This window comes from Netta rufina (genome assembly GCF_964035555.1).
Source record: "Netta rufina genome assembly, chromosome: 13".
NCBI classification, from domain to species: Eukaryota; Metazoa; Chordata; class Aves; order Anseriformes; family Anatidae; genus Netta; species Netta rufina.
Window position 1 is genome coordinate 4,156,855 of NC_140136.1, and position 23,115 is coordinate 4,179,969.

Genomic DNA, 23,115 nt, shown 5'->3' on the forward strand with positions numbered 1-23,115 from the left:
TAATTGGAACCTGTTTATTGAGGATTTTTTCTTTCACAACTCTCTCTCCCTCCCCCCCCCCCCTTTTTTTCTTTGTTTCTTTCTTTAGTGGCGAAATACCTGCACGCTATTTCTCCAATTTCATCTCAAAACTCAAAAACAATAAACCAAACTTATTTCTAGTGTTAACTTGCTCTACTCTCCTGCTTGTTAACATATATCCTTGGGTTTTCAAGAATAGCAACAGACTGATGCGATGTTTTTTGTTCAGCTCACGTCTAAGAATGAGCTACTTCACAAACTAAATATTTTGATGCAGTTGTAACTAATGAGGTGACAGTTATTTTAATTTTGCATATGATTTTGCCTGTTGCAACTAAATGTCTTTAAAATACCCTGCTAATGACACTAGTATTACTGATGAAAATAATATGCACATCTTTAGCTCAATGAAAGTTTTCACATTGTTAATACATTAAAAATCAGTATTAATGAATAAGAAATAATATATCTGGCTGAAAGCCAAATGTTCTGATTCAAGCCCAAGCACCATTTAGAGCTAATTAGCAATGTTTAATGTGATGAAACGTGTGTTTCTCACAGCTAACGACTGACTTGGGCTTTCATTTAGAATACCTCTATATTGTAGAGTCAACACAGGGAATGGTCAGGCAAGGAAGGTGAGCAGCAGCTTATCACCAGCATTTGCGGTTCAGGATTAGGCAAATGGTTTCAGAGACATTAAAAGTACTTTTAGATTACTGAATGAGAGTCAAAACGCCCTTTGGAAAATACCATGTTCAGCATAAAATCTACCTTTAATTTATTTTCAAGGGCTTTAAAACATTCCAAATTTCATTCCAATATATATATAAAAAAATACAAAATTGAATAATTTAACAATATATTAAATATGTGGTCCATAAAAGCCTCTATATGGGCCAAATGTACATTTTGCAAATATTTTCTTGAACAGCTTAAGTTGAGCCTATATTGAAGTAATGCTGAAAGTCAGACCCTAAAGCAATACACTGTTTTTATACGTTTACTAAATACCAGGAGGTAAAACAAGTGCTATGATCATATTATTGTATCTACAAAGTGTATTTAATTTTTGTTTGCAGGCTAGGTCTTGACCTCCTTACACTAGTGTAAATGTCATTTAATTGTTGTTTTTGACTTAAAAGGCTTAATGTGAGTGAAAAAAAAATGAATTATGTAAAGTATCCCCTAGATGGAGCAAGTTAGCAAGGGCCATGCATATGCAGTCATGGGCATTCAACTGCACTGCCACACTCAGATTTGCAAATGATTACTTCATAACCAAGTTTTAATGAAGGACAATCATTCTGCAGTCCTTAAGCATATGCCTGCTCATATTCAGTGTCAGTCATCTAGAAAAACCCTCAGTACATTTCTGTCTTGAAAATGGGATACAGATTCTTCTTTCTCAATAGAACTACAAAATTTGCCTAAAACAAGCTCTGCACCCATGAGATATTTTCTTCTTCTTAGCACTACAGACAGAGCCTTATATACAGCTGCAAGAGAGCGATGTTAGTTTTTCCAATGCTTTTTTTACTAGCCTTAAAGGTCTAAAGTTCAAACCTCAGAATGAAGGTTCAAACAGAGGCTGAGGTACCACTTTCACTTCTAACAACTAAATGTTCTGAGGACAGAATATCATTTTCAACATCTTCAGTACTTAGCTCTAGGGAAAACAAAATATAAAAATCATGGCTGTATGTAAAGCAATTAGATTTATTTGTCAATTATAAAAATAGGTTTACAAGTCACCAGGGAATATCAACAATAATGAATGCCCCATAAAGCTCTGCGAATAACTATAGATACCTATGATCTTGACCTTTCTATTATTTAGACTTATTTTTCCTTCTGATTATATGACCTGATAAAATTAATGATGCTTCACCCTTTTACTAAACTTCCCATGCTTAAAATTACTTCTAAAAAATATTTTGTCTCCTGTGTTTTGTTTCTTGTACAGACCAAAGTTAACAAGAAATCAAATGGCCCAGTTAAAATCAGGCCATGCAGAAAAGTTTTTGGAAAGTAGGAAGTATCTGGGACAGATCAAGAATTCTCTTTTTTAGTGCAGTCAAATAAAAACCCTTGCATTTCATAAGCATACCCATCTAACACTACAGAGAATGCTTATTTGAAAAGCCTCATGAGAATTTACAAGCTTGTAAAGTGTTTCTGCTCAACTTGCCTCTGTTTTTGTTTTGTTTTTTTTTTGTTTTTTTTTGTTTTTTTTTCCCCAAAATACTATAAATACATCATAAAATCTCAGATGGCAAAAGTAATGGATTAAAAATAGTAGCTGAGTATTTTCACGAAATGGGCAGTGTTTCCCAACATTTCAGTTCAGCAAATAAGCATTTCAATAACCTAAGTAATTAATAGAATGAAATAATAAAAAACAGCAGTTTCTACAGGGCATAATATTTATTTCTAAAATGAAGGATATGTATTAACTTGTGGAGAAGTGCAATAGCAAACACGAATCAGTGGAGCACTGGTTACAAGAAAAACATGATATATAAGACTCCACCTTCATGTACCCTGTTTTTTGTGAATGCTAAAAGCCATGAGCCAACACGTAAAATCTGTTTCTGCTTTCCTCTGCCCAAGACCCATTAGTTTCAGTGACTGTCCATACCACCTGCACTCATGCAGCATCATGCTGTCTGCACTTGAGGCTCTGCATTCACAAATGGACCAAATGGTTACAAGTCTACTACAGATTTAATGCTAGTCTCTGCTGCTGAATGCCAATATCTTTATTCCTTATTCTTCTGAAAACCTGTAATACAAGCCTCGTCTCCACTAGAGAGAAAAAGGTTGCTTTAATTATTTAGTATAAATAGGTCAAAATTTTACTAATGAAAAGCATTTTGTGTTTTTCACCTAGGACAGCAGCATAAAAAGGGTCTGCCACCACCTTTAAGTAGGTATGTCCAAAACTCAAATTTCAGCAGAGCTTTTTTCTTCTGTCTTTGCCTCCTGTATTACCTAAATTAGGCAACACACTAGCTTTTCCACCAATAATGTCCCAGAAAACTACATGTATTCTTTATGTAACAAGTTCAGTTTAAGAATTATTCAGACTACACTGTACAATATTTATTAGTTTTACTTCCTTGTTTCAGTCTTGTTTCACAGATCTCAAATTATGACCAAAATTTCAGGTGCATATACATGCATTTTATGCTGAAATAATACCACTCCTATGCTGTGCATATGTTTGCATAACTACTGCCATCTTGAGTCAAGCTTGTAGATTCCTGCAGAGGCAGATAAATTCATCTACAAGGGAATTTCTTGGATTTGGATTTTCACTACAGTCGTCTTAAGGGCAAGCAATGTTGAATATGCTTTCTTGTTTTACTTTAAGCCACTCTGACATGTTTTATATATTAACTTAATCTTACTGATTTAGTAAATTTAGAGGATATTCTTATCTAACTATTGTATGAAATGTAAAGCACACCTGATTTCCAGTAGTTGCAACATCCAAAACAACATTTGCAACAACCAAAACTAAATAACTAGGGGCTTTCTGCACTTGAGGAGTGTGATGGTTTAATATAAATGAGCGCTACTCATAGAATAAAACATCAAAAATAAACATAAAGCAAACATACAATTACATAAAGTATGACCTAAAATCTTTACATATTTGAAAATAATAGGTATTGCTTCAGTTGTCATTGTGTGTACTGTTTTTCAAGACCATACAACAATCACTCAAGCCTAAGCAGAAAATAAATCCCAAGTCTAGGAAGAAATTCAGCTCATTCTGACAGCTCGGTTAGACCTCAACCTAAGATTCACGGGTAAAAACCACAGTCAAAGAGGTCTTTACCTATTCAGAACAGTCCATATATGTTCCACAGAAAATGCCATTATTGTCCATACTGCTCTTCAACCACTCAAATAGCTCTTCACAATAAACAAAGATACAGAAACATTTTCAGACTGCTCCTATAGAAATAGGATCTTTTTAAGAAGACACAACACTAGAGTAGTCCTACCTCTGTTTAAGACTGTAATATAATATAGTCATGGCTTCCATGTATGATGCTTACAAACCAATTGTATACAAAGAAATAGCAACAAAAAAAGAAGGCATTGATCTGCTAGGGTCCGTATCCACTTGATTTAAACCTGACATTTAATAATTTCCCATTTGTTGAGGAATCCAAGATTTGAAAGACCTCATTTGGTAGGAAAATAAACATACTATACCCATGAACAGGAAATCCACATCTAAGCCTGTGATCTGTAGTAAGCATTAAATACGCTTTTTCTAGGTAAATGATTTTCAAAGCTTTTCTGTTATTTCCTTATGTGCTAACATGCGTGTAAAAGGAACAGGTCAAGTGAACTACAGGTTACAGAGTAGAGTGTCTTCAGATGAAACACCTATTTGAATTTGCAAGAACCTAACATTCTGCATATCAAAAACAGATTAACTGAAAATGGATTTTGATACGATTAAAGGGGAAGTAATAAAATGTATTGCTGTCTTCCTCTTTCCATTAGCTCATTTTATATCCTTCATATCCTTTGTATTTGAAGTGCATGTCTTTGAGGAACATTTTTATGTAAATTATATTTTTAAAATATTACTTCCTCATTACTGATACCAGGTATATTGATATTATCTCTCTATTGCCATTTACTTTTCAAGCAATAGGATTAAGCCAATACAAATGAATGTGACTTTCTGGTTGTCTAAAATGAGGTTCTTAAATCTTTCTTTAGCCACCTATGTGGAAAATAGTCTAATTTCAAAGGTGTTGATCAGTCCCACCTCTTGGCAAAGTCAGTATTTTTGAAATGGATCCTTTTTTTTTTATTGATTAAATACGGAGGAGGCCATCTAATTTCACCCATCTCTATTCTCACTATATTAGGAAATGCTTCACTGATTATTTTTTTTTTATTTTTTTTTAAAGAGGTAAAAAAAAAGAATTCCTTAATGCAATACTCAAATATTTATATGTAAAAATATGCAGAGATTTCAGAAAAGCTTGCACCTTGCTAAAGTTCAAAGTCTGGGACTACAACCAAATTATTTGTGTCCATTTAGAGTGAGCAGATGTGAACAAGTGTAGTATGTCTATGAACAAATCTGGAAACATGATTTTTGAGCTAACTGCCTGAAGCAATTTCTGAAGCAATTTTCTACAGAAGAGAAGAAGCTTGGATGACTCACAAAGTCTAAAACAATATGGATAAAATAACACTTCAAACCCTTTCTTGTTTCCATTCTTCTGCCACGCTTATATGTGTTGATTTGCATTTTTTTTCTGAAGCACTCAATTTATATCTTTTAAAAGACTTCAAAAGTCTGATGCTATCTAGAGAGATAGAGGAAAGTTTGTGCTAACTTTAAATAGCACCTTATTATATGAACATCTGGATATGCAGAAATGAACTGTTCTTCACTAAAGTTGTCAGAGTTCTTCAGAAATAGCACAAATGTATTTCACCTGTTCACTTTTCCATTGCATTCACCGGTATATCCCACACATCTGATGAACACTGATATCTACTGATTGCTCTATACTGTATATTCTTTAAATGCTTTTGTATGCCTTCTAAAAAAACATTCCTTTTGGATAACTCATTCTATGTTTTTGAAACCTTAAACACAGCAAAGTTATGCATGAAGATTGAAAATTAAGTATTTCTAATTCCACGCTAGAAAATTTCTCAATTTACATCAAAATGCATCTTTAAGAAATACCTCTAAATGTAGGAAAGGAAGTATCTTGAACCATGAGTACTTTGCCCATGAAGGGTGTTTGTTTTTTTGTTTGTTTTTTAAAAAGCATATACATAAGTGTTGTTGAGTTCTTTTCCTATTCCACTCCAAATTTATACATTTGATAAGTTATATAGGATATTTATTTCATAGTTTACTCAGAAAATGGTCCTGGTTATTTTTCTTTATCTGTTTTCCTTCCTTTACCCATAAATAAAATAGATACAAGTGAACTACCCAAAATTCTAACTCAACATGCTATTTTTTGTGCTTCACTGTCTTCAATAAATTTACCTATCTCTCCTTCTCTTCACAGGCCGTTTGCCCCATAGTTTTGCTCAGATGTATTCCAGGGTGGTGAATTGACCAATGTTTTATTACAGCATTAATACATTTCCAGCTCCTCATGGTTTCTTTATATGTATTTTTTATTTAGCTTCACTGATGTTGAAAACTTTAAAAAATATAGATTATTTTCTAAAATATGTGTTGTTTGTTGAGAAAGAAATTCATCAGAAGGTGAGAGCCACTGAAAAGATATTATTTACCACACTAGAGCTTTAGAAGAAAAAGGCAAATAAGTAGAAACAGAAAATAGCTTTACGATAAATAGTCAAAAGCCAATCTTTTTTATTCTGTCATCATCCATCCAGTTATTATTTTTAGATATAAATTTCTAATGCACCAGCTACCATAATATTCTGTTGCCAAACACACGAGGATTAGCAGAGAAATAAATCAGCGTGCCACCAGCACAGGAGTTTCTGGTCCTCCCAAAGAGACAATTATACCTAAGAAAGATTGTTTCCAAAGATGGATTACCCAGAAAAAGGTAGATGGGTAGACAGGCAATTTGAGATTTTCCTTACTACAGAGAAAGACTGAACAAAGAGATAAATCTTAGTTGTGCTTCTCTTCGTCAGCCTCTGCCAACATCAGCATGCATTTCACTGTAGAATTTTGGAAGAGAAATGCAGAAATGGATGGGTTTTGTATTATAGTTAGGTCCCAGCCAAGCAACTTGAGAAGGGTATTCAACTACAAAAGAAATAAAATAAAATGGAATAGCAATAGCAGCTAGATGTGCTCTTAATTCATTTTATTTAGGAACCAGATGGATGCAGACAGTAGCAGGAGAAATGTTTATGAATCTTTTACAAATAGACAAAAAAAAAAAAGGCATAAATTATGTGACTGATTGAGGATTTTTGGAGATGAAGCATTGCCTTTTATCTGGCTAAGCATGTGGTTACTCTTTTCTGTTATGACAGAGATTGCTATTAGATAATATAATCCACGTACCACAGAAATAAAAGCTCTGTGTTCTTCCAAGTTTCAGATGTCCTCTGAGTTGAAGGCCAAAAGGAAGAAGAAAATCCTAGAATTATTTTCAACTGCAAACTTGAATTCATGTGACTGAGATTTTGCATATATATAGCCATACATTTCCAGATGTTTTTACAATAGTGAATCTGCAGAACAGTATTCTGGGGATAGGAAATGATTACGCAAAGCAGAATTTCTCTTTTTTTCACCAACTTTTCCTGTGAAGCTTTTATAAGGTAGTTAATAAGAGTAGTCACCTACTCCTTATGCCCAAGAGGAGTGGGATCATGATATCTAATTTATGTTCTTATGCATGGTCATTCTGGATCAACATATCTCCATCAGCGAAAAGAAACGGGCATTTGTAATGGACCACAAAACATGCTGGATCCAAATCCCCTTTCCTCATTGACTATAAAGGAGCACATCTTGTTTGAAAGCCTAAACTAGGTACAGTGAATCTCTCACAAATTGAACTACTTGCCACTCATTATTTTCTTCTCTGCTCATTACTGTTAGAATTCTTACACAAGTGATTATTCATTTCTCAGCCTTTACCTCCTATTTGCAACATGAATACTTATTCACCTAGAAGTCTCAAATCAGGTACCATATCTTTGTGTGATTACTCTTATGCCCATATATGAATAGGAAATATATTTATGGGCAAAACGCTGTAACACACTTTCCCAGCTTTCTTCAATATTTATAACTGGGTAAAAAACATGCTTAAAATGATATAAAATATTCTAGTATGTTTTCCACAGTGCATTGTATGATTTGTTTTAAAGATACTGTCTATTATTTTCTGAGATAGGCTGTGCAGAAAATAGGAAAGTGTTTAGAAAGTTACCTTTCTTACTACTATTTATTGAAACTTAGAATATTCTATTTGATCCATTACACTTATCAGTCATAGTCTGAATTATGCTATATAATTTATCTTCTCTGGATAGGATTGAAAAAGACAGGCTTTGGTCCAACTAAAGCACAAGGCATCTTCTGCTTATCCATTTCCTCAAAATGTCATCTAAATTCTTAATTTATATTCCAAAATCTGTGTCAGTTTTCTGTCTTCTATCTTCATGAAACAAAAATTACACATTTCTTCTATCATTTCAGAGGTGATGAAAAGAAAAACATATCTATTTTATCTATTGGAAACTAATATCCTCTGTTTAATTTAAGCCCACTCTGTTCAAATAGGAGTAACTTACCAAGTCACTAAGATCATAGAATTATAAAATACAGAATCACTGTATATTCTGAGTTGGAAGGGACCCAACAAGTATCGCCACATCCAACTCCTGGCTCCACACAGGACCACCCAGAAAAATCAGCCCACATATATGTTGGAGAGTTCAAATCCTTCCTGAACTCTGACAGGCTTGCTATCATGACCACTTCCCCAGGGAGCCGGTTCCAGAGCTTTACCACCTTTCTAAGTGAAAGAGAGAAAAAAACAAACAAACAAACAAAAACAAAACACCTTGGCCTCCCCAAAATAACTCTGACATGTCACCTCACATAAACTCTTTGCCTCATTTGGAGGCTGATAATCTGAATATGAAATATAAAGTATGGAACATAGGAAACATAAAGTATGCAACATAGGAAACACTGATACTAGTGGGAAGCACCTAACAAGGAAGAAGTTTCTACTGAAACTTTTTGAACACAGGTATTCAGTATCCAGCTTTTCCAACCTAGAAAGAAAAACAGGACCTGCTTGACAGCTGAAAAAAAGAAATACTGCTGATTTACACAGCTTTAATTCTTGATTTTGTTTTTAAAAGACTACACCCTCTTTAAAATCAAGCTGTGACCCTCCATTTTGTAGCTATTTTAATAAAAGCTTGATTTAATTGTATCTATACCTTTCAATGTTATGCAACTGTTCTTTCATGCTGATGCATGACAGCCACAACACAGTCCTATCACATTTTCCAATTAAGGACAAGCCACTAATAAAAATCTCTCAAAGAATTCTCAATGGAAAAAAAAAAAAAAAAAAAACAGCCGAAGACCTCCCAAACATTATGCATATATACTTACACAGATTTACACATATATAAATGGATACGTACATGGACAGTTCACAATTATTAGTTTAAGGATCTGTTAGCTGCCAAGAAACACATTTTCAGTCAAGTCCTTTTCCCTACTTCATGGCACCCAAAGAGAAATGAATTTGAAAGAATTCCTATCACCTAAAAACAGTTCTTAGTGTAGTCTCACCCATCCCTTAATGAATTAGGCAAGATGGAAAATTCACTGCAAGCTTGAGGCTATTGCTAGTGGAATTTTCTACTATGTAAGAAAAAAATCCCTTTTCTTATTCCCTGGTGAAGAACGGCCATATTGTTTGTAATGACAGAGCACTGAGAGCATTTTATTTTATTTTATTTTCAAGATGGAAAGTGCCTTCAATTGTGTCATTCTGTACTTGGGAGGAAATCAATGCCCTTTACAGAGAGCTGGAGTCCTGTACAGTGAATTCTGAGTGGTGGTACAATCTGGGATACATTACAACCGGTGGCCAGCAAGGTAGGTGTTTTCCAGCCTTATTTGCTGTTCTTCTGTTGGATGAAATGAAGCATTATTCTTGAAGGTTTTGTTTTGTTGCTCATTTGTTTCGATTTAATTTTTTAAAACAGTGCTGCACCAAAATTTTCAAATGTAAGCTTCATGTTGGATTTCTAAATAAGCCTCCAGGCATTACACATGCTTGAAAGAAGGAACAATTCACATCAATAAGACTATCTACATACATGACATAAATCACAAATCCAGGAGAGGATTACCGGTGTAAGTGAGCTAAGGGAACGGCTCACTCATTCTTTTCACTGCTGTTTCACATCCTGGTCCCCCACTCAGCCACATGGCTTCATCCCCATTTCGCCCATGACAGCATGGGGAGACTTTAGGCATTTCTATGAGCTCATTCAACTCAGGAATCCAGCAAGCTTCTGTTACTGGATCAGTTTCTTGCTCAGTTAGTAAACGAGGTGATGGGAAGGTGGTTGGGCAGGCAGTCACATTACCTTTTCATGACAGGGACCTGGCAGATCAGACCACCTTGTCTCACCATTAAGCTGTTGCTGCAAGCACAGAAAAACACAACAGTTTCCAAAACTTCCTAACTGGACTGGGACCTTTTGAGTTCTCTTAGAAAAACAGGTTTGAAAAACAATCTACTTGGAAGTGCTGAAATTTTCTAACTGAACCACACAGCTTGCTTCTCTGAACCTCTTACAACCATCTCTTTAGCCACATTGCTAAAAGCAATGCTTTTACCTATTGTTATCTGAAAGTGCTACCTTTAAAAGTGAAGAGACGACAGGGTACAGAACCTGGTGATTATTTTTCCTTTGAGTCAAGAAGATGAAGCCTTAATGCTGTAATTTGGTTATGGTGAGAAATCAGAAGTCCAGGAAAAAGCCTTGCTATCTCTAATTCCCCTGTTCAGCTGTACAGTTGCCTTGGGCCTGCTGCAAAGTCTGCCCCAAGAATCAAGGGAGATGACTTTTCACTTACCTTGAAAAAGGCTAAATCAGACTTACATTACCATCAGCACAGCTTTTACTATCTTTCTTTTGTATTCTCAAACATTTAATGATATTAGTGGAAATCTTTGGACTTCTAGATACTAGAAGGTACACTTCCAATACATTTCTCTGAAAAACGTCTCGTATTTCAGCATTTAACATCTACCACTTGCAATTCATTTAAAAGATAGAAGTACTTTAGGGAGTTCTACAGGAATTTTGTCTCTTTAGTTTGTCTCTAAGTTTTATAGTTCTTCAAGGACACGTTAACAAAAGTGCAGACAGATGATTCAGAAATTTCTAAAACAACGGAGATTAAAGGAAAGAAAGGTAATACATGCAACAGAATTTCTGCCACTTCTTATGGGTGAAACAGCATTTTGGTGTCTCAGAACCACCTTTTTCCTCAAGTCACTCTTCCTGCCCAAGACTTTCATGCATGCAGTTAAGTGCCAATGCTGAAGTAAATGTCAAAGTAGCAACTGCCTCAATCCTGAAATTTTTCTGATAATCCCACACAGTCTTTTTATTACTATGCAGACCTATTTACTCTCTAAAGTGCAGCTTCCACTGAACTATTACCTAGATAGCTATTTAGAGCTGCATTCCTGTACCTTCTGGTGTTTCACTGTCTGGTGACATCTGAATCAGATGTCAAAAAACCATTTATGTCAATCCAGAAATAATGCTTAAGTGAGATATTAGAGCAAACACCTACATTTGATCCCTATAGGCTGGCTCAATCTGTCTCAGCATTGAAAGCTACCATCTATGATGGTCATGGCATGAGTGCCATTGTCCTCTGTGAAATTTAGATTAAGTTATTAATAGGAGAAACTCAAAGGCCTGAAAACTGAAAATGAAAGTATATTGGAAGAAAATTTAATTACGATCTTTTAGTTCATTAACAGACTGTGGAATGAGTGTAAATGAACTTACACAGCTATAGAGAATTGTGCCTCCCATAAGACTATGACTTCATAACTTTCCTTCAACATTTTTAAAAGTGAAATTCAGCAGTAAACTTAAACTGAACTGAGACAGCATATGTAATTTTTACAGTTTAGTTACTGCTAATACCAAATATTAATTTATCCCAACAAGCAGGTAACTATTAGCAACAAACACAACATGAATGTATGCAAAGGTGCTGAGGAACAACAAAAAAAGGTAAAAATCATTACGTTTATCTTACTACTTTTAATTCTTGCCTCAAATGTTTTACTTGTTTAACCTTCTTTAGAACTTACCAGTACAGCTGCCAACTGTTTAAAATATCTGCAAATGATTAATTTAGTAAAATATTATGGAGACACTGAACAACTTCTGTACACACACTAGAAAAATTCCATTCCTCTCTGAAAACTGCAATCAAAAATAATTTCCAATTAAAATACTTTCTGTCAAAAAGAAGAAAATTAATTTAAATTTTAGCTGTAGGACGAAAGGAGAACGAGCAACGTCATGTTTCATTTTCTTCAGCCTGTCACTTCAATTCTCTTTTGAGGAAGACTTATTTTCAGATGATATAATTACAATCCCGAAATGGCAGTTTTAAATATACATGACAGATGTTTATTAAATTGAAGTACATTTGGAATAAAATTTCCTTTCCTCCTCTTCGCTGAAGAAGCAAAGGCCAGATTCTAGGGTCTCTCTTTGTTACAGTCCCTTAAATCTGAAATATTTTTATGATTGTCAATGGAATTATCCTACATTTTAAAGATTAGAACTCCTCTTCCCTCCACTACCACCTCACGTATCCCACTTCATTTGCAGTGTGCATGTTGCTTGGCCTGTCTAAGCATGCTTTCAGACTTTACACAAGGCAAAATCCTAGTATTAATACTACAACAAGTTGTGGTCCATTTTTCTAAAAATTATTAAGTAAGTATTGTCAGGCAACGTAGTCTAAAAACATATGTAGTATGTCAAAAAAAAAAAAAAAAAAAAAAAAAGCCAACATTCATAAATACTGCTCCGCAATACCACCAACACACAAGGGAGAATTCATCTTTTAGATGGAGGTATCTATTTAAAAATAGCAGTACAATATGGCACTAACTTAAAGTATTTACAAATCACTTTTCTAAGTGAGCAGTATCTTTACTTCGGAATGATTTATGTATGTGGTCCTGAAGGCATCAACTTATACTTGTTCTGCAGGAAGAATGATACTTTATAGATTTCCTCTCAAGAAAATCAACCCCCCCCAGGTTTTTTTATTTTTTTTTTTTTGCCTTGAAAACAAAATTCCATGCTACAAGATGGACCAAATTAAAGATGTCAAAAGTAAAACAGAAAAAAGTAATAAGCAAAACTGAATTATATGCATAAAAGGCAGAATTCTTATACTGGCAGAATTCAGTGATCATCCAGCAAGAGAAAAAAGAAAAACATATCATATAGAGAACTTTCATAACCATACCAAAAAAAGAACATAATGCATATAAAGACTAGCCCTTCAGTAGTAAGTTGACCCTTTTTCTACAGTAATCAACCATGTGAGTACGTAGCTTCATTTAAGCTTTAGATTATGAGCTTCTGAAATGTTTGTATATACATAATATAGGAGGTGGTTTTGTTGTGTGCTTTGGGGGTTTTGTTGCCTTTTTTTAAAAAAAAAACAACTTTGAATACAGTTCTATATTTAGATGCTGACAACTAAATAGAGAAATGCTACCTAATGCTTCACAGAGACCAAAATAATACAATTACGCTGTGAGGAAAAGCTAAAAATACATTTATAAATTCATGTTACTTTTTAATTATATGCTCCAGAACAAGGATAGATACAACTTCGAGAGAGAGTATTTTCTGATTGATGGTATTAAGATAAAATCTTAAAAAAAAAAAAAAAAAAAAAAAAGTTTTAATCAGTTTTTCCTACATACAGTCTAAAAACACATGAAATACAATGGGGTCATGGAATCTAGACCCAAACTAGTTTTATAGCTAGATTCTTCTGGATAATAATTCTTAATCTAAGAATTTTCTTAGTCTTCTCTTGGGAACATGACCATTGTGTAATCTTAATTTCTGGCACTCGATAATACTCTCCCTTGCCAGGATGTTAATACGGATGCAAATATTTTTTTGTGAATTTACAAATACAATTTTTATAAATTGACAATATAGAAGCTAGGTGCTACCTGGGTATTTCTTGTAGAGAAATTACTAAGCATTCTAAAAGTAATAGTATTTGGTGCAAAAATCAAACTTAAGATTTGATAGAAACAGAAGTATTTTTTCAAGCAGATTTTTTTTTTTAATGGCAGTATATCACTACTTTTACAACAAAGAGTTCATATTACAGAGACAGCAAAACCAGTCTACAAACTAGAGATATTTGTAGAAAAAGAGGGTTTGTTAAGATAGACAGACACTTCTACCTTTTGTAGAAAGGTATTCCTTTAATATTCCTCAGCCCTAAGAAAAGACTGAAAGACATGGGAAGTGTGCATATTTCAGATTTGCCTCATCTTTTGGCCCTTCTATTCTCTTTTTTAAGCTGACATTGACACAGACATCTACAAAACACATGGTATGACACTAATCTGGATATTGTTTTATTATCTTCTTTTGTAGACGAACTTCAGCTACCATTGGACCCTCTGTACTTGTAATATATCCCAGCATTTAGCAGCAATTTACCATCTCTTTCTGCAAAATCTGTTACTTTAAGTTTTTTGTTTGTTTGTTTTTAAAGGTACACCACTTTTTTTCTCCTCTCTTAGTCATTTGACATACTGGGATTTTAGTATCTGAACATTTATAGACCTAATATTCCTTTCCATTTTTTAAATAAAGAAACTCTACCCAAAAAGATAACATACATCAGTTATCAGCCTCTATTCAAAGTACTTGGGAAGCTGTTATCATGCTTTGTGCCACTCTTAGTAAATGCCTTGAAGATATTTTAAAATATTTCTGCAATGTATCAGAGTCAGAGAAACTCATGATATTTAGATGAGTGGCACGTCTAGAGGATCAGCAAATCTGCCACAGATATCAACACCAAAAACTCTAAGCCAAACATGAAACAGTGCAGAAAACTGCACATTTGAAAAATCATATTCACATCTTCTTCTGGAAAATACTGAGCTTTCCCAGAAAGCAAGTTATTTTAGGAGTACGTTTTTTCAAAATATGCTTGGAGTCATCAATAGATGAGAGTAGTTGAGAAACACCTGTTTTTCCAACTATGGCAGATAATGCACGATCAGAGGAATGAAACGCCAGTAGCCTACCAAAGAATTAAATCCAAGATCCTCAAGAAGAGCTGGGCATATTCTTTTTCTTCCCTTAGCATCAGAGAGAAACACAGAAAAGGAAGTAGAAAAAGCCATATTTTCAGGAATCAGAAAACATAGTATAAGGAAAGCATTAACTAAGGGTTAAAAAAAAAACAAAAAACCTTTTCTATCATGTATTCTAAGTAGAAAAGAAAGAAATGTTAGATATTGCTATATATGTCACTTAAAAAAAAGTAGAAACTGAGGTCCGGCTATAAGGTAAAGGTGTGCAAGTAGGAATTCTGTCAAAGACAAGACAAAATGATACAATTATTCTAACTCAGAGCTGGTAGGCTCCAAGGTATACATTTTCCTACAATCACTGTAAATATGAATATTTTAGAGGTTAATACGAAGATCAAATGTGGAATGCATTTGCTGAAAAGATTAATATCTTTTCATTAAAACTGAGTGTGCACTGTTAGTTCAGCATTTGCATTTAGATCGAGTAAGTAATAAGTATATTGACTGCTTAAGACACATATCTCAAAATGGAAAATATGGATGAAGTGGATAGTGTCCATTGGCAGAAGTGGAGAAGGTCTTTCTGTTTTCTACTGGTCTGCCTTCAGAGAACTTAAGCCCTATCAACAAGAACACTGATTTACTTATCACAGCAAAACTGGTTGAATACTGTAAAGAACATTTATGCAAGCATTCATCCTTTGTGCAACCAGTGTATTGGTGAATATGTATCAGCAGACTGGCATTGACTTGAAAAATTGTAAGTCAACGTACAGTCATTCATAAATGTGTGGGCAGGAATGGGTATCTGCTAGGTGTTACAGACTTCTGTTGTTGCAGTTGTTGTTTAAAGCTTAGAGTCATCCAGAAAAGTGAGAGCCTCAGCCTGCTATTACATGATTACAAGTAGTCTACATAAACATCAGCAGGACAGGCTAGTGTAACTCCAGGTTTCTCATGGTTTATAGCATAAAGCTATCAGCTCCATCTCTTCAAGTAATAAAGAGAGGGACAGGTATATATGATGCAAATAATGATATTTAGATGCATCAAGACTGATTCAAAAGGTTAAAAATGTAGGAAATGCTTGCTGGAGTGGTGTCATGGCTTTGTGCAGGCACACTGAGTGTCAGTCTCACTGGAGAACTCACATTTATTTAACTGACTCCAGCCCTGGGTTTCTCAGAATCACAGAATACTTGAATTATTTTTCTTGAGAAGAGTTTTTAAAAAACATATATAACAGCATATAGTCCAGCACAAAGCAGATATCTCAAACTATTTTTTTTTAAACTTTAAACCAAATTAAACACAGCAGTTCCTATCAAAAGCATATTACTCCTCAGTGAGAAGTAAATATTTCACTTAACTGTGGTGACAACGGTCTTATAGTACTATAAGACCAGTACTTATAGTACCATGCAAAATTTATACTAATCATACAGGTATTTTCCTACAGACCAAGGGTCTGTAACTGGCAAAACAGCATTGTGGGTAAGCAGAAAAACTGATTACTGTTCCATAAAAGAAATTTAAGAGCTGTTTCTACATTTTACAAGTGTTTTCTCCTCCTGTGAACAAGAAGTGTTATTTTTCTTTCACTGCAGGGAAGTGTCACTTTGAAATGGACTCTCCATTCCTAAAATCCAAAACTCAGGACACCTTCTCAAGATTACTTTCATTTTGACCCCCCCCCCCCCCCCCTTTACACACACAGACACCTTTTTTTTTTTCTCTATTTGGGATCATTTAGACCACACTCTTTGGTAGAGGGCATCCTTATCTGAATCTATGAATCAAATGTGTTCTCCAATGGATATCTGGAGGTATAATTTGCCCCCTAACACTCTTCAATCTTTATCTCTGACACATTCAAGGATGCCTACCTAGCTCTCGCAAGAATAAAATGCTCATTAATCTTCAAAAATATGTCCTTACCTGCCTTCTGAAAATGAAAATGGATGTTCTTGAATAAACTAACAGAGATTTGATGCAAACCCTGAGGATCATGCACTTTTGGAAAAATTTTGAATGTGAAAAAATTACAAATGAATATAAGTTGGTAGATTCAGGCCATATAAATCCTGCATGGTGCTGAGTTTTTCTTTGAAGGCTTGAAGCACTCTCAGCTTCCCTCAGCAGATGTCAATAGGAATCAAAAGCACTCAGAAGTTGATATAATGTGGGATTCTTACATACACTTTTTCTGCATATTAGAGAGTATGACCTTGTTGTTTAACACTTTTGTAGGTGATATTATACAATGGAAATAACTTCAAAGCAACCACTGTCACCTATCTGTGCTAATTTAAACTTCTATTCAAACTTGTTAAGCAATCAAAAACCACGTCCAATTACTAGTAGAGTTGCTGGAAAATTCTAATTCATGAAAACTGGATCTGGCTGAAAGATGTATTTTCTCACTTTACAAAATTTTGAAACTATGTCTTATCTTACGTATCTTCTAAATAATTAGAACAAAACAAACAATTAAAACAAAAAAAAAATAAAATAGCTAGGTTGAAGATCTGCAAATGGACATGCAACCCAAAGAAAAGACCTGAGAATACTTTTCTATTTCTAGATAGTATAGAAAGAAAGCAACCCTAAAACGAGTGAAATGACTTTCACATTACATATTCCTTCTGCTGCCTTATGCATGTAACAACATTCATAAAGTGTATGAAGTCACTTTCCACACCTGAAAGCATTATCAAGACACCTAATAACTGTTAAGTCACAGAGAAAGAAATTTCAAAGGCTTGTAGAAATTAAACAAAATTCATTTTGAACTGATCCTCTACAGCTAAAAGAACAGGTGCAGCCTGAGGTTCACCAGAAAGAAGTTCATCTTTTTTCTTCCCTTTAATTCTTTTATTTTTTTCTGAAAAAGCATCTATTTAGAATTCACTTTCAATCCTCAAATATTACCAGAAAAAAAAAAGAAAAAAAAAAAGCTTGACTTGATTTTTATCTCCTTATATTTATTGTTAGTCTAGATGTTTACTTATGAATGCTGAGATTCTCCCATATATATTTAATCAGAAATAAAAACTGAGGCCCACACTTCGTTTTACTTTTGGGTAAATACCTTTGTTTTGATTCTTTGCACTGAAACAAGAATTTCTGAGGCTGTGTCATGTCAACTCCTATGAAAACACTGAAGCATAACAAAGTAATATGGGCTGTAGAGTATGTTCAAACCTACCAGATAGTGAGACGTAGATACAAGGCATCTTGCAGTACACAATAAACCCAGTTTCCTGTTTTCTCTGATACACAAACATGAAACTGATTATACTATAAATAAACAAATAAGCAACAAAAACACAACACAAAACTTACATGCTGCTAGTTTATCTTAAATGAAATGGAAAGTTTCCCAAAAGCATCAAAATCCAAGTGGTGGTCAAAATTACAAAAAGAGATGTAGAACTTGCAACTGTAATCGGTGTTTTAGCATAATTTAAAACAGTTTATATCAACCTCTGGTGCCTATAGATGTGATTAATGCAAAACAATTTTCTCCTTCTCTATGTTCATATCCTTGAGAAACTTCTACTTTAATGCAGCTTCTCATTTGGTGTCTAAGGCTAATACAGTTTTAAACAGTACATGTCCTAGGAAGAACTGAAGATAATCCCCTTTTGACTAGTAATAGCTTTTTTTTATGATTCATACGGAAAATAAATACAGCTAGCAAAAGACAGAAAAATTAGTAGTTTTTGTAAATTTTTTAGTTTAAGTAAAATCTAGGAGAAGCTGATGGTTTGAATTGGCAGTCACAATGCTTCAGGTTCACCAGAACCCATTTTTTCAGATTCTGAAACTGGAATTCCCCAGCATAAATCTTCCCCCATGGAAAAACTATGTTCATCTTCATGAGCTACACCTGCAAACAATGCTGACTAAAATCACAATCATCAAAAAGGAGCAGCTGAGTTGTTCACATTCATTTGCTTTTCCAAGGAGTCAATGGAAAACTTAAACAACTTGCTGTTCTACGTTTGCATCTATCCTAGTATAATACGTTATATCCTGAGACACTGACTAGAAGTATTTATAGTAGCAAGATTATGTTGGTAACCAGAATTGTTCAGAACAGGATCATTAGGCCATTTGTCCCTAAAAATTATTATTCTGATTTAAAATAGGTGATGTACATCTTTGCATATGAATGGTAAACTTTAGAGATCCAAAAAAGGGAGGTATGTCTACTAGTTCCTATACAAGCAGGAAGGGGCAGAAATGGCTGAACCCACAAAGATGACAGAAGACAACACAGCATCTTGAAGAAATAAGAAACTTGCTTTTTAGCAAGTCATTCACGTGACAAGTCAGTATTAGACTGGTCTTTAACAGCAGATGTTTTTGTTTGTTTGTTTGTTTGTTTGTTTTTTGTTAAAATTTTATACAGCTCACTCTACATTTTGACTCATAAACAATTCAGCATGTGTTGCAACAATAACAATTACTTTGCAGTTTCAACAGGACAGCAGTTTGCCTTGTCACCTTCAAAGTAAAGGTAACAAGTTGACTACTATTACAAATCATGAGGAACTCAGATCTTACTCTCTGAATATACTACCGAGCTGTAATATCTGTTCGATTGTGGCCAGACTTCTTGTATGGAGACAGCATCATTATTTCATGAATCACCAGTGACCTTTGGAAGATACTAGGAAAAGCAGGCATGTTCATTCCCTTCCATTGATTTTCTAATTTTGAGTAAATTGGTTTAATCTGGGGAACAGTTATCTATTAGGAATAAAAATACCTAAAGTGACTTTAGAAAACAGTATAAAGCTTTTGAACTGAAACAATGAAGTTAGAAGGGAAATCAGAGGCAAGAAGGTAGTGATTATATACATCTTAATTTGCGCATGATTCTGTGGCCAGTCACACAAGTATGAAAGAACTGAAATTCCTCTGAACTTAAAAGACCTAAAGGCCTAAACCTCAGTTTTATTGCAACGTGTGTCTGGAATATGTATTTGTTTTACCCATGAACTGTCTGATGTTGGAAAAAAAAATGCAGAAAAATGAGTCACCTAAAATGTGTATGTGGTATAGGTATTGTTTTCACATGGTTAAAATAAGACATAACATGCTGAATATTGACAACATTGGATAGTCCTGTATCTAACCAACATAAAAGACCAGTTCAGTAAATCAGCATATACACTCAAAATAAAACAAGGTTGAAGAGTGACAAGTTAAGATCTTTTGGATTTCCCTGAAGCAGACTGCAAGGAAAGAACCTGGTCGCCTCGAGGAACCTAAGAGCACACAGCCCTACATAACTGAGGAAAGTGGTTATGTACAGAATAACTCTTCAGGTCATCACTGTAATGGTTTCCAGATTTCATACGTGGTGATAACATCTAAATTTAGTTTATTGCCTTCTGAATCTGAAATTATCATACATAAGTTTTCTTTATTATCTGTTCATGCTCTCATTATGTTAATGATCAACAATAAATGTAGTAGATTTTTGCGTGATAGTAGCTCACCTCCAAGACACATGCAGACAATCTGTCCCTTTACTATTCCTTTCTTGTATTTTCATGGGGTACTAAGTATTGGTACTAAGTTAATTATTCCAATAAGTCTTCTCAATAAAAACAAAATTCTAGAAAAAAGATTTAAAGCACTGAACTGTAACAATCTCATAGCAAGCTACACACACTATTAGGTCTTTTTTGTTTTTAATTTGCTTTTTTTGTTGTTTGCTGCCAAACAGTCAGTTGGTAACTCTAGTTTGACTTCCATTTATTCCTGTGATCTTCGCTCTCATCAACCAACACCAGAAGTCTTGTCCAACAATGAACTATTAGATTTATAAATAGTGATCACAGAACGTACCTTCTTATGCCAAAATAAGAAATTAACAGAAATCTATAAAAGACTCCTCAAAGTTGATCATTCCAACCCCCAACCCCAACAATACTCCTGAACATTTCCTAATATCATAGGAGATTATAGACGTGAACATTAAAATATCTGGTGATAGGAAACTTACCTCACGATCCAACATTGAAGGTGACACCACTGTGACAATATCTCCCTTCTCTGGATCTATATAGAACATGTTTGGAGATGGTTTGGTGGGTGTCTGTTTGATGATGTTATATCGCAGAAGAGCATTGTCTGTGCTAGAGTCATCAGCATCAAATGCTGTCATACGCATCACAGTTGTTCCTAAGGGAAAGATGGACAGACAATGTAGTTAGCGAGAACACTTAAAATTATGCTGCCTTCACCTGTGAGAACCAGGTGGGTACAAAATAATCATCTCATCAAGACCATTAAATAGTTTCACATGATACTTAGTCTGTAATTGCAATTTTCCTTTTTTTTTTTTTAATTACTACTGAGCCAACAACAAAAAGTTGTTAGTGCTTCTGGTTTGCAGCTGACAAATTACTAACCAAAAACTTTGTTGCTATCCACATTAATAACATTACACTGGGTGAAGTGCAGATGCATCTTCTATGCTTTAGATTCTACAGGTAGAAAGTCTACAAGATATCCATGATGAAGACGGCAATGCGGAAATAAGAGAAAGATCTCTGTACTTTGAATTCTTGCACAGTTTCAAAACTGGCTGGACATTTTAATCCTTCTGTCAGTATGACAAATTCTATCATGAATAAAGCCTACATTATTCTAATTTTGATTTGAACATACTTATGGGATTATTGCATCATTCTCAATATAAAACACCCACCTTTATTGCCAGACTATCCTTATTGTGATGAAGTTGCTTTTAATATGAAAATGCTATAGCGTACACTTCTGCTATAGAGAGCAACAGGGTGAATGCTGCTGATTGCACAGATTCTTAAATAATTTACAGAGGAAAAACCTTAATACTCTTCTACTTCACAGTTAATACAGAGGCAACTGAGGTGCTGCCAATTCTCTGGTTACCTAATGGAGCACATACTCCCACATCATGGGATCAAGTATTTTGCCCTCTCTTGGATAGGAGCACCAGACGATGACAAAATTAAAAGGCTATCATAGCATCATTTATTTGCTTTGTGAAGTAATTTGGGAACAAAGGAAAGGAAGTAATTCGACATCTGTGATATTCACTCCTAGACCATTAAAACTTATTCAGTTCATTTCTAGGTATAAATATAATTTTATGTATTTTTTTTAATATAACTAAAAGCAATATGTCATCACACCAAAACTAAAGCATTTCTGGTAATATTTTCCTGAACAAAGAATAGAACCCTAACAAACAAAAAAGTTGTGATCAAATCAGTGAACTAGTTCCTACGGTGGATCAAAATTAAGTAACAAATTACTGCAAAAGTTATTAGCAAATTTTAAACCAACAAGGGAATATAAGAAGGTATCTGTTCCTTTGCCTCAAAACCTCAACCAAAACAATTTATCAAATTCCATCAACTATCCAATTTGCACTTAAGTTACTTAAGTAGTGAAACTGTATCATGTAATGTTTGAACCACAAAGTTAATTATAATTCTTTGCTAGAGTTCAATTCTTATATAGCATCTAACTCTTTACTCCCCATAGACTTTCAATAGACAAGTATTACTCTAAAATGTCATGAGGAATCATAAGAATGGCTTCAGTTGGAATGTAACTTAAAGATTGTCCAACTCCAACCCCCTTGCCACAGGCAGGGATGCCACCCACTAGATCAGATTGGCCAAGGCCCCATCCAGCCTGGAATACATTTGAAATACATTTTCACTTCATGCTGGGTCTGTAAGATTTGTCCTCAGTATCCATACAGACTTTGCAAAGTAACTACAAGGGATTAAAACCCTCTAGTACAGACAAGGCCTAAGACATTACATTGGAAGTGCCTGCAGAACAGAAATAAATATGTAACATTCGTGTATGGTAATAAGCAGTGAGCTTTTATTCTTTGTGAAGGTCTTCAAGCACAGATTACTTAAAATCAAATAAAAATGAAGTATTGCAGTAAAAATAAAAACAACTAATCTACAGGCTGACATAATTGCTTCACTCACTGTTAAACAACCACAACTGGCTTGTTTAGATGTTTCTTTTTTTCTTTTGCTGCATTTCTCAAAGTATTGCCTCTTGTTGTAGTGACCTTGAATACAAGCTCTCAAAGGTTTTGCTTCATTGCTACTTCAGGCAGAGTTACCCCCCTGAGAAATATAACAGAGATCTGACAGCATGTTGGTTTTATTCACCA

At 34.4% G+C, this 23,115-nt stretch overlaps 1 protein-coding gene across 1 annotated transcript in view; it reads right to left on the minus strand.

The window, feature by feature from the left end:
* The window catches only part of CDH13 (cadherin 13), a 481,427-nt gene that overhangs the window by 124,368 nt on the left and 333,944 nt on the right, over window positions 1–23,115 (minus strand). Inside the window, exon 7 of the mRNA XM_084294592.1 lies at window positions 20,932–21,110. Within this exon, the coding sequence (XP_084150718.1) occupies window positions 20,932–21,110 (179 nt within the window). The remainder of the gene's footprint in view (window positions 1–20,931; window positions 21,111–23,115) is intronic.